At 47.5% G+C, this 12,788-nt stretch overlaps 1 protein-coding gene across 4 annotated transcripts in view; it reads left to right on the forward strand.

The window, feature by feature from the left end:
* Positions 1-12,788, forward strand: part of LOC147106278 (small integral membrane protein 29-like) — an 88,158-nt gene that overhangs the window by 72,186 nt on the left and 3,184 nt on the right. For all 4 annotated transcript variants that reach the window (XM_086009254.1, XM_086009257.1, XM_086009255.1 and 1 more), the window contains one exon: positions 5,054-5,163. In XM_086009254.1, the coding sequence (XP_085865380.1) occupies positions 5,054-5,137 (84 nt within the window). In that variant the 3' untranslated portion in view covers positions 5,138-5,163. The remainder of the gene's footprint in view (positions 1-5,053; positions 5,164-12,788) is intronic.

A 12,788-nucleotide genomic window follows, 5' to 3' on the forward strand; every position in this document is an offset into this window, starting at 1 on the left:
TCCGCCGAAGAAACACTTCCTTCCAGATTGCCAAGATGCTGCTAGGGCAGGGTAGTCATCAGTGAAGGCTTCTAGGGTAGGGTTGTCATCAGCCAGGTTGGAGTCATCATCAGGGAGGGCTTCCGCCCGAGGCCTGATAGCAGCAGCCTGTGCAGATGGTGAAAGATAGGTATCTGCATTCCTCTTTGCTAAGTCCAGAGAACATGCCTGGTCATAGGCAGCCTGTAACTTGAGGGTTTTATTCTCCAGCAGACGCTGACGTATGAAGGGAGACACAATCCCATTAATAAAGGAATCACGAATTAACTCCTCCTGGTACTGCTCAGCTGTGACAGCTTTAAGATTACAATCCTTGCTGAGCCTGCAAAGTTTCTGAAGGGAATTCTTCAAGCGATTCCCTGGGTGGTTGTCAAGTTGTGGCCAGTAGATGCCGAGCAAAAATTTCGTTTGGGGCCTTAACATATAGTTGCTGTAGTATTTGGATAGCGGCATCATAGTCTACACTTTTCGATATAGTCAAACACATGAGGGGATACATAATTGGCAAGCATTCGTAACTTATTAGGAACATTCTCACCACACTCCTCAAGGAAGTTGCTGAAGGTACGATACCAGTGTTTCCATACCTTAGCAGCTGTAAGTGAATTCGGGTCCAGGTCGAGACGGGCGGGTCTGAGTAGTTTCTCCATGATGGATCGATTACTTCGTCCGAGTTCCCTTCTACAGTTTGAGTTGTAGCCGTCTGTTCCTAAGACCACTCAGAGCGTGGAGCAGGTCAGTTGATTAAATTGATGTAAAAAGACTACTGAGCACTTGGTTTGAGTATAAAACAAGGCTTTAATCAACTGTTTCACAACCATGAGATTCTAGTTACATCACTAGTTTCTGGTTACAGAAACGTCCTGGGCAAGCTGGGCCCACGCCCGAGTATTTATACTCCTTGGACGGCGCCACCAGCTGGCCGCCCAATGTTACTTCATGAGTCATTTCTTCATGAATGATAAGATTCATGACACCTAGTATGGTATGAAGTCTTACAAATCAGAAAAACCCAGACTCAATTCCCAGTTTCTGATATTAGCTGATCTCAGCCAGAGCAGCAATTACGGTGCTACAGTTGGACACATTCCCCTGTGAACCAGAAAAGGGAAAAGTCAGCCATGGTTCTTGTTTCTGATAGCTATCCAGTGGTTCCTGGTGGAAAGTGTGCATGTACGTACTTTGGACTAGGATAGATTGGGCTTGACTTTGATGTCCTCCAAGATTGGATAGACAGTCAAAACTTTGGCTCCCACATTAAGAATAGTCCATACAATGTGATACCAGAGAGCTGTTGGTGTGTATGGAACTACCCTAGAAAGAGTTGGCATCTTCAGGAGAGAGGAAAAGAAAAGGGGAGAAGAACTGGCAAAAAAAATCCAATAACAAGTATCAGCATGCACACCCCACATTACTGTAGTTCTGTCCTTTATAGCTTTCACAAATAATACTTGTTCAAGATGTTAGGATTCTATAACTTAGAATCATAGAATGTTGAGGCAATTTGGTTCATTAAGTCTGTACTGATGATTTTCTCCACGAGTCACCAAATCTATTCCTACTCCTCTGCTCAATCCCAATATCCTTTAATATTCATTCTTTGTGGCTTTTCACCTTTACAAAACCCTCCTAAAATCCTGTTCTCCAAAGGATGCATTTGGAGTGATTTCACCAGAAACTACACCAACAACCTCCTATATACAGTGTCCAACTGTAACCCAAGGGGACTTCAAGTGTGAAGTATGCAGAAGGCACTGTCTCTCTAGCCGTAATTGAGAGAAAAATTGTATTCTCCGTCATCTTCAAAAACACATGACTACCCATCCAATAATTCATCAATGAACATTGACTTGTCACCATAACCCTATTAAAGAAATGGGATACTCCTTTCACCCGAGAGCTGGATTTGAATCCAATAGATTTAAGTCTGCCTCTTGTCATCAGTTGGGGTCTAATGTTAAATAAGTTGAAGCAGTGTGAATTTAGCATGGGTCAATTCCTTCAGAAGAGACAGAAAAAGCTCACTAAATATCAGAAGAAAGTACCCCAATTTCTCCCCTCCTGTCTGCAAGGCACTGACTCACACTGAGGTTTAGTTCTACAGTCCATCTATTACCTCACCTATTCTTCGTGTGTCGGCAGGCTCACGTTAATAATGACTACTTAAAGGTGCATCATAGTTGAGCCCAATTCTTGCATCGCCTGACTTCTGCAAACGTGCTTTCTATCAAGGGTTTAGAAACCACTCGCTCTGATTTGTTCTCCCTAGTCCAGAAAATGTAGATTTCACTAGCTCTGATTTCCTCCTGATTTGCTCCTACACGTTTGCAAATGCAACTCTTCAGTTTGGCCACAAGATTTTCTCCAAGGTAACCATCACAGCAACACTGTGGAGTTGGGTAGAGAGAGTGAATGTTCCTCCTCCCACTCCACAGTGCAGTGGACATGCCATCATTTTTATGACAAGCTATCCTAGATATCCTAATTAATATATGCTTTAGTTATGTAATCCGTGCTATTTAAATGGAATAGTGATTAGCCCAGCAGCGAATGTCCTCCATATGTCCTTGCCCTTTTATGATTGAAACTCTATAGTATTGTTTTTTCATCCCTTTTCCTTTGCTATTCTCCCTGTGGCTTACACTGGTCCTGACCAAGGAGACAAACAGGCAACCTGATCCTAGGCTTCTGCTAGTATCCCTTGTGACTATTATTAGGAAATATACATAAGCAAACCATGGTGACTCTCCTTCCAGTTTCCACTCTGTGGGAAACCTTCTGGTCTCTGCTTGCTACCTCCTTATGACATTGTTGTAAATTGGAAACAAAATGTAAGGAATTGTGGTTAGCTAGCCATGTCTCACCACTTCCTGGCACTGTCACTGTAATGCCTTCATTTGAACTATTCCCAAATTTGTCTATATGGGGGTGATTTTGTCAATGGGGGCGCGTTGGAGGCGGGACTGCTGCTTCTCGGGTTTCAGTCCCAGGAGATGGGACCCGGCGCGGGTCGGCTACCCGCCTTCTGGGAAGATGGCACGGAGGCGGGTTGAGGGCGGGATGGGTACCCGCCCCCAGATTCTACCATTTTTCTGGCAGTCCCGCCTCCAAACCTGCCTCCCCAGGGCAGGCAAAATCCAGCCCTATTCGGCCTAACCAGCATTTACCCTCCGTGTGAGCAAATAGTTCTAATCAGATTTGCCACCTTGTTCCCATATCCTGTCACCATTTTTCCTTCAACCACCTATCCAATCTAATCTTAAATGTTGACATAGTTTCAGCCTCAACTTTCTGTGTCAAGTTTCTCCTGCCATTTGTTCTAAATCTCTTACATTTAATCTTGTATCTATGGCCTCTCATTCTTAACTCAACTACTGGAAACCATCTGCTTCTATCTACCCAGTCCCATTCTTTTGTAATTTTAAACATTCCTATTATATTGCCCATAATCTGCATTGTTCTAAAAAAGGCCCAATTTTCCAAGTCTTTTTTAGTATTTATATTTCCTTGTACCAGTCTACTATTGTAAAATAAATTTTGTACTGCAACATCCTTCATATCCATCTCATTTAAGCATTTAACAATGTAGAGAATTATTATACAGTTAAGATGTCTGTGTTAATTGGTGTTTTAGTGTTTCAGTTTGTCATTGCATGTCAACCAACATCATTAAAACAGATTATCTAGTCATTATCATATTTGTGGGAGTTTGATGTATGCAATTTGGTGCTGCGTTTCCTACATTACAACAATGACTACACTTCAAAAGTATTTAATACAAAAGCAAAATACTGGAAATGTGAAATAAAACAGAAAATGCTGGGAATACTCAGCAGATCAGGCAGCATCTGTGGAGAGAAAAACAAAGTTAATGTTTCAGGTCGATGAACTTACATCAGAACTGGAAAAAGTTAGAGAAGTAACAGGTTTTAAGCAAGTACAGAGGCAGGGAAAGGGAGGGGGAGGAAAGAACAAAAAGGAAGGTCTGTGATCGGGTGGAAGGCAGGAGAGATTAAATGACAAAAGGGATGATGGTGCAAGACAAAAGGGGATGATAATGGGACAAGTAAAGAAACAAAAGATGGGTTTAGAGGAGGTGTAACTGGGAATAGTAGAATCATTACCAACAGCTGCTGTCCGATAAAATGGGGGCAGTGGTCATGATATGAAATTGTTGAACTCAATGTTTAGTCCCAACGTGCCTAATCGAAAGATGAGGTGCTGTTCCTTGAGCTTACATTGAGCTTCATTGGAACAGTGTAGGAGGCCGAGGACAGAGGTGTGAGTGGGAGTGAGGCGGAGAATTAAAATGGCAGGCGACTGGAAGCTCAGGATCACGATTGCTGATGGCACAGAGGTGTTCCGTAAAGCGGTCGCCCAATCTGCGTTTGGCCTTCCCAATGTAGAAGAGACCGCATCGTGAGCGGCGAATACAGTATATTAAATATTTCAAAAAGTAAAGTATTCTGGGATGCCCTGAGATCATGAAAAGCACTATATAAATTCAAGACTTTTCTTCCCTTATGTAAGCTTCCCGTTGCTCTCCCTTCTGGATCTGTCGCTCTATTGTGTCATCACTAACTGCCACACCACCAAGTGTCAGTCTCTATTTTCAATTATTTTCTCTTTGGAAAACAGATACACATAGAGAATAATAGATGTGGGTGAGTTATTATAAAATGATATCAAGGGGTTTATTGCCATTATACAAAGTTCAGAATAAGGCCTTGAAACCTTGCCCACATTTTTTTATTTAGGTCAACAATTAATTATTAGGCAATATATTGCTATACATGAAATGCTTTAAAACTTTGGAAATGTTTATTCTCCTAATTTTGACATTTTCTCCAATACTATTCATGTTTTGGATCACATTGCTACCAAAACTTCTTATCTTTGGGATCACTTCCCTACCAACCCCTTTCATGGTAATACTACACACTGGAAAAAATTTTAAGCAGCTTGTTATGCTTGTCTTTCAACTTTATTTCATTTTTATATCTCAATTTTTTAGGATAGTAATGAACCTTCAGCTGAGAAAGCAAGCAAACAAAATGGGAACCGTGTCTCCACTTCTGACACCGGCAGTGTGCTTTGAACCAAACATTGGCAACCAAGATGCAGGTGAATCAAAGTTTCCTAATTTCTACTCTAAAAGAATCCACAAGGATAGGAAAAAAAAGTTGCATCAATATCTATCTGTAGAGATACTTGATCATCCTTTGTTTGTTGCTGCAATATCTACCATTTTTAAATTATTGAATATACTATGCCTTAATGCAGGAAATATTGACTTGACCCTCCTAGCCAAACTATTCCAATGCAGCTATGAGACTGGCATCTTCCTGACAATGTGGAAAATTGCTCAGGTATCCACAAAAAAATGAAGCAAAACCAACCCGACCAATTACCGCCCCTATTGGCCTCCGCCCAATAATCAGCAAATTGATGGAGCTGGAGAGGGGGGCTGGGAAGGAGTAGGGTGGGAGAAAGTGGAGGAAAATGAGGGGCGTTTAGATGGGAGGGCAGATGGTGGAGGTAGAGAAGAGGTGAAGAGAGGAGGAGAAGGGGTGGGGTCGTAGGAGGGAGAAGTTGAGGAAGAGGGAAGAGGAGAAGAGCTGGGGTAGGAGGAGAGGAATGGGTAGGAAGGAGATGGAGGGGGAGGGATCAGGGGAGGAAGAGGATGCTTAGGGGAGGGGGAGGAATGGGTGGCAGGAGGAGGGAGGGGGAATGGGGAGTGGAAGTGGAGGAGGAAAAGGGGAAGAGCGGAAGGATGGAAAGGACATAGGGAGGGGAAGAGGGTGAGTTGCGAGGGGAAAGGGAGAAGAGGGAGCTGCGGGGAGCGACAGAGGGGATAGAATGGAGTGGGGGAGATGGAAAGACGGCATAGAGAGTGAGAGGTGGGACAGGCGGAGGGAGGAAAAATGCTTGGTTGTGATGGAACATAGAAGATAGGAGCAGGAGTAGGCCATTCGGCCCCTCGAGCCTGCTCCGCCATTCAATGCGATCATGGCTGATCATCCAAGTTCAGTACCCGGTCCCTGCTTTCTCCCCATACCCCTTGATCCCTTTAACCTTAAGAAATATATCCAACTCCTTCTTGAATATATTTAATTAATTGGCCTCTACTGCCTTCTGTGGTAGAGAATTACACAGGTTCACCACTCTCTGGGTGTAGAAATTCCTCCTAATTTCTGTCCTAAAAGGCCTACCCCTTATGCTTAGACTGTGACCCCTGGTTCTGGACTCCCCCGCCATCGGGAACATCCTCCCTGCATCTAGTCTGTCCAGTCCTGCCAGAATTTTATAAGTTTCAATGAGATCCCCTCTCATTCTTCTAAACTCCAGCGAGTACAAGCCCAATTGACCCAATCTCTCCTCATACGTCATTCCTGCCATCCCAGGTATCAGCCTGGTGAATCTTCTCTGAACTCCTTCCATGGCAAGAATATCCTTCCTCAGATAAGGCGACCAAAACTGCACACAATACTCAAGATGTGGTCTCACCAAGGCCCTGTACAACTGCAGCAAGACATCCTTGTTCCTGTACTCAAACCCTCTCGCTATGAAGGCCAACATACCATTTGCCTTCTTAACCGCCTGCTGCACCTGCATGCTTAACTTCAGCGACTGGTGCACAAGGACACCCAGGTCTCGTTGCACTTCCCCCTTCTCCCAATCTATTGCCATTCAGATAATCTGCCTTCCTGTTTTTGACACCAAAGTGGATAACCTCACATTTATCCACGTTATATTGCTTCTGCCCAGCTTCTGCCCAATCACCCAACCTGTCCAAATCATCCTGTAGTTTCTCGGCATCCTCCTTGTGGTAAACCACTGTTATTGTTGTTCACCGTTGTTGTTGTTGTTGCACACGGTTGTATCTATGCATGCCTCAGCTGGCTCCGCCCCTGGCTCCACCCACATGCCCAGGTATAAAGGTGACTGCTCTGCAGCCCCCTGCCTTCTTGGAAACCAGTCAACCACGAGAGGCATGCTCTGTTCTTTGTTACTAAAAGCCTTTTAGTTACTCTCCTAACTCTCCGTCTTTTATGAGTAATTAATAGCGCATCAATTTTATTAACAAAAAAAAACAAAATGTCGGCACCAAACGCTGAGCAGCAGGCGCTGCAGCAAATGACGGCACCAAACGCTGAGCAGCAGGCGCTGCTGCATGCCCTCAGACCAACATGCCTGGACCTAGACCCTCAAGAGGCGGGTTCGTCTACCAAATTCGCACAATGGCTGCGTTGCTTCGAAGCTTACCTGGAAGCCTCAGCCGTGACACTAGATGGAAACAAACTAAAAATCCTGGCCTCCAAGGTGGGCCACCAAGTCTACACGCTCATCCAGGATGCGACTACCTACGCGGCGGCTATCGATCTGCTAAAAGGACAATACACACGCCCGGTAAATACGGTTTATGCCAGACACCTCCCGAGATCCCGCAAACGGCAGTCCGGGGAATCGGAGGCATTCCTACGGGCACTACAGATACTCGGCCGAGCCTGCGATTGTAAAGAGGTATCGGCCGCGACACACACGGAGGGACTTATCCGAGATGCTTTCGTTGCGGGCCTCAAGTCCGACTACTCCCGGCAGAGACTGCTGGAGAAGGGCGAAATCGACCTGAAGAAGGCAGTGTCCCTCGCGCTCTCGCTAGACGCGGCCCACCGGAATATGGACGCATTCTCCCCGAACCGCTCCGCACCGTGGACGCCGCAACCTTGGGTCATGGGACCGCCACCCCCGGCACCAACTGCTGCAGCGATGTCCAAGGGCCCGAAATGTTACTTTTGTGGCCAGGCAAAACACCCCAGAGCACGCTGCCCGGCGAACAACGCTACCTGCTCTGGCTGCGGGAAGAAAGGACACTACGTCAGCGCCTGCAAAGGTAAAACCGCTAACGCCAGCAGCGCCGCGTGTGAACCGTGGGGACAGCCATCTTGTCCGCCATCTTGGACACCTCCAGCCGCGTGGGGATCGGGATCATGGGCGCAGCCATTTTGTCCGCCATCTTGGACGCCTCCAACTCCAATCGTGGGTGACCCGGACTCAACCACCGCCTCGTCTGACGACCACAGCGACTCGCTCGACCATACGCTGGCCTCCGTGACGCTGGACCAATCTCTCCCTCACCAACTGTCCAGGTCCATGATGGACATTACGGTAAACGGCTGCGCCACTACCTGCCTTTTCGACAGTGGGAGCACGTAGAGCTTTATCCACCCCGACACGGTGCGCAGTTACTCTCTCCCGGTCCTGCCAACGCGCCATCGGATCTCTATGGCTTCCAAATCCCATTCAGCAGACGTCGGTGGCTACTGTGTAGTGACCCTTTCAGTAAGGGGCACAGAATACAAACATTTTAAACTTCTTGTCCTGCCCCATCTCTGCACTGCCGTTCTACTGGGGTTGGATTTTCAGTGCCACCTTAAAAGTGTCACATTAGCGTACGCGGACCCCTCCCCCCACTCACAGTCTGCAGCCAGCAGCTTTTAAATCGCCCGCCACGCACCATTTGCAGCCTCTCCACGCTTAAAGTCTCCCCCCCCCCCCCCCCCCCTTGTTCGCTAGCCTCACCCGCGACTGTAAGCCCATCGCTACCAAAAGCAGGCGGTACAGTGCCGGGGATAGGAGCTTCATTAAATCCGAAGTAGCAAGACTCCTGAAGGAAGGGATTATTGAGGGTAGCACTAGCCCATGGCGAGCACAAGTGGTGGTAGTGAAGACTGGCGAAAAACAGCGCCTAGTTATTGACTACAGCCAGACGATCAATCGCTACACCCAGTTAGATGCATACCCACTCCCCCGCATATCTGACATGGTCAATCAGATAGCACAATACCGGGTGTTCTCGACGATTGATCTGAAGTCGGCATACCACCAGCTCCCCATCAGGGCTGAGGACCGCCAGTACACAGCTTTTGAAGCTGACGGTCGTCTCTACCACTTCCTCCGAGTCCCCTTCGGCGTCACCAACGGGGTTTCGGTCTTCCAAAGGGAGATGGACCGAATGGTTGACCAGAACGCGCTGCAGGCCACCTTCCCCTATCTAGACAACGTCACCATCTGCGGCCACGACCAGCAGGACCATGACGTTAACCTAGAGAAATTCCTCCGTACGGCCCAGCGGCTGAATCTAACATACAACAAGGACAAATGTATGTTTCGCACCACGCGCCTCGCCATTCTTGGCTGCGTAGTGGAGAACGGAGTCATCGGCCCCGACCCCGACAGAATGCGCCCCCTTATGGAGCTCCCCCTCCCCCACTGCCAAAAAGCACTGAAGAGATGCCTAGGGTTTTTCTCTTACTATGCTCAGTGGGTACCCAACTATGCGGACAAAGCCAGACCCCTCATCAAGTCCACCTCCTTTCCCCTGACAGCAGAGGCATGTGCAGCCTTCACTCTCATAAAAAGAGATATTGCGAAGGCCACAATGCACGCAGTGGATGAGTCCATCCCTTTCCAAGTGGAGAGCGACGCATCCGACTTCGCCCTAGCTGCAACCCTTAACCAGGCGGGGAGACCCGTGGCCTTTTTCTCAAGGACCCTCCAGGGCCCCGAGATTCGACACTCCTCTGTCGAAAAGGAGGCCCAGGCCATTGTGGAAGCGGTGCGACATTGGAGGCATTACCTGGCCGGAAAACGATTTACCCTGCTCACTGACCAGCGTTCAGTAGCTTTCATGTTTAACAATAAGCAGAGGGGCAAAATCAAGAACGACAAGATCTTCGAGGTGGAGAATTGAACTCTCCACCTACAATTACGATATCTTGTACCGGCCCGGGAAACTCAATGAGCCCCCAGATGCCCTATCACGTGGTACATGCGCCAACGCGCAGGTTGATAGACTGCAGACCCTCCACAATGACCTCTGCCACCCGGGAGTCACCAGGTTCTTCCATTTTATCAAATCCCGTAACCTGCCCTACGCCATCGAGGAGGTCAGGACCATGACCAGGAACTGCCAAATCTGTGCCGAGTGCAAACCGCATTTTTATAGGCCAGACAGAGCAAGCCTGATCAAGGCCACTCGCCCCTTCGAGCGCCTGAGCGTCAATTTTAAAGGGCCCCTCCCCTCCTCTGACCGCAACGTGTACTTCCTCAACATAATTGATGAGTACTCCCGTTTCCCGTTTGCCATCCCTTGCCCAGACATGACCAGCACCACGGTCATTAAATGTCTGAATGACCTTTTCGCCTTGTTCGGCTTCCCTAGCTATATCCATAGCGACCGGGGCTCATCCTTTATGAGCGACGAACTCCGTCCCTGCTCACGAGAGGTATTGCTACAAGCAGAACCACCAGCTACAACCCCCGGGGGAACGGCCAGGTGGAAAGAGAGAACGCGACGGTTTGGAAGGCCGTCCTCTTAAACTTAAAATCTAAGGGCCTTCCGACCTCTCGCTGGCAGGAGGTCCTCCCTGCGGCGCTCCACTCCATTCGGTCACTGCTTTGTACGACCACCAATGCCACCCCCCATGAAAAAATGTTCACTTTCCCCAGGAAGTCCACATCGGGGACCTCGCTACTGACATGGCTGACGTCTCCAGGACCCGTCCTACTGCGGAAGCACGTGAGGTCCCATAAAACGGACCCCCTGGTCGAGAGGGTGAGCCTCCTCCACGCCAACCCCCAGTATGCTTACGTGGCGTACCCGGACGGGCGGGAGGACATAGTTTCCATACGAGACCTCGCACCTTCGGGTGCCCCTGAAACACTACCATTGCCATCCACCACTACCCACAACCCAACCCCTGTAGACGGCATGCCGCAGCCCCAGGACCAGTCATTGACCACCCAACCACTCAATGAGACGCCAGATTCAACGTTGGATGCTGCACCATCACCGCCGCCACCACGACGATCAGGACGGCATACAAGGCCACCTGATAGACTCACTTACACGAACCTTTAGTACACTTCACCCCGCCGGACTCAATTTTAAACAAGGGGTGAATGTGGTAAACCACTGTTATTGTTGTTCACCGTTGTTGTTGCACACGGTGGTATCTATGCATGCCTCAGCTGGCTCCGCCCCTGGCTCCACCCACATGCCCAGGTATAAAGGTGACTGCTCTGCAGCCCCCTGCCTTCTTGGAAACCAGTCAACCACGAGAGGCATGCTCTGTTCTTTGTTAATAAAAGCCTTTTAGTTACTCTCCTAACTCTCTGTCTTTTATGAGTAATTAATAGCGCATCACTCCTCACAGCACATACGCCCACCCAGCTTTGTGTCGTCTGCAAATTTGGAGATATTACATCTGGTTCCCTTGTCTAGATCATTAATATATATTGTGAATAGCTGGGGTCCAAGGACCGATCCCTGCGGTACCCCACTAGTCACTGCCTGCCACTCTGAAAAAGACCCGTTTATTCCAACTCTTTGCTTTCTATCTGCCAACCAGTTCTCTATCCAAGTCAATACCTTGCCCCCAATCCCATGTGCCTTAACTTTACACGCTAATCTCTTATGTGGGACCTTATCGAAAGCCTTCTGAAAGTCCAAATACACCACCTCCACTGGTTCTCCCTTATCTATTTTACTAGTTACATCCTCAAAAAATTCCAGTAGATTAGTCAAGCACGATTTACCTTTTGTAAATCCATGTTGACTTTGTCCGATCCTGTCACTGTTTTCCAAGTGCTCTGCTGTTACATCTTTTATAATGGATTCTAGCATTTTCCCCACTACCAATGTCAGGCTTACTGGTCTGTAATTCCCCGTTTTCTCTCTACCACCTTTTTTGAATAGTGGGGTAACATTAGCTACCCTCCAATCCACGGGTACTGTTCCAGATTCCATCGAATGTTGGAAGATGATCAGCAATGCATCTACTATTTCTAGGGCCACTTCCTTAAGTACCCTAGGATGTAGATTATCAGGCCCTGGGGATTTATCGGCCTTCAATCCCATCAATTTCCCCAACACCATTTCCCTACAAATATTGATTTCTTTCAGTTCCTCCCTTTCATCAGACCCTATGTTCCCCGACATCTCTGGGAGGTTATTTGTGTCCTCCTTTGTGAAGACAGAACCAAAATATGTATTTAGTTGGTCAGCCATTTCTTTGTTCCCCATTATAAATTCCCCTGATTCTGACTGCAAGGGACCTATGCTTGACTTCACCAATCTTTTTCTCTTCACATATCTAAAAGCTTTTACAGTCAGAGTTTTTATGTTCCCTGAAAGCTTACTCTCATATTCTATTTTCCCTTTCTTAATTAATCCCTTTGTCCTCCTTTGTTGAATCCTAAACTGCTCCTAATCCTCTGGATTACTGCTTTTTCTGGCCAATTTATATGTCCTTTCCTTGGATCTTATGCTATCCCTAATTTCCCTCGTTAGCCACGGTTGAGTCACCTTTTTTGTTTTATTTTTATGCCAAACTGGGATGAACAAATTCTGTAGTTCATCCATGCGGTCTTTGAATGTTTGCCATTGCCTATCCACCGTTAACCCTTTGACCTGGGATTTGGAAAGTTGGTGAAAGGCTGGTCAGGATTTGGAAAATGTAGCTCCGAAGGGAACTCTTTCAAAAACCTGCTTAGTTGAGGGGGGGGGTGGTTCAAACAACCAAAATGTTAATGTTGAGTGCTGGACTGGTAAGGTAGGGGAAAGGCTGATTGGATGTGGAAAACAATGCTTAGTGTAGGGGAACATATACTAACAGTGGCTAAGTTGAGATGGAGCTCAAATGACCAAAGAGATGCTAAACTGGGGGGAATTCTAACTAATGTCA

This window comes from Somniosus microcephalus, chromosome 16 (assembly GCF_052327205.1).
Source record: "Somniosus microcephalus isolate GS21.2 chromosome 16, FLI_Smic_1.0, whole genome shotgun sequence".
Lineage (NCBI taxonomy): Eukaryota > Metazoa > Chordata > Chondrichthyes > Squaliformes > Somniosidae > Somniosus > Somniosus microcephalus.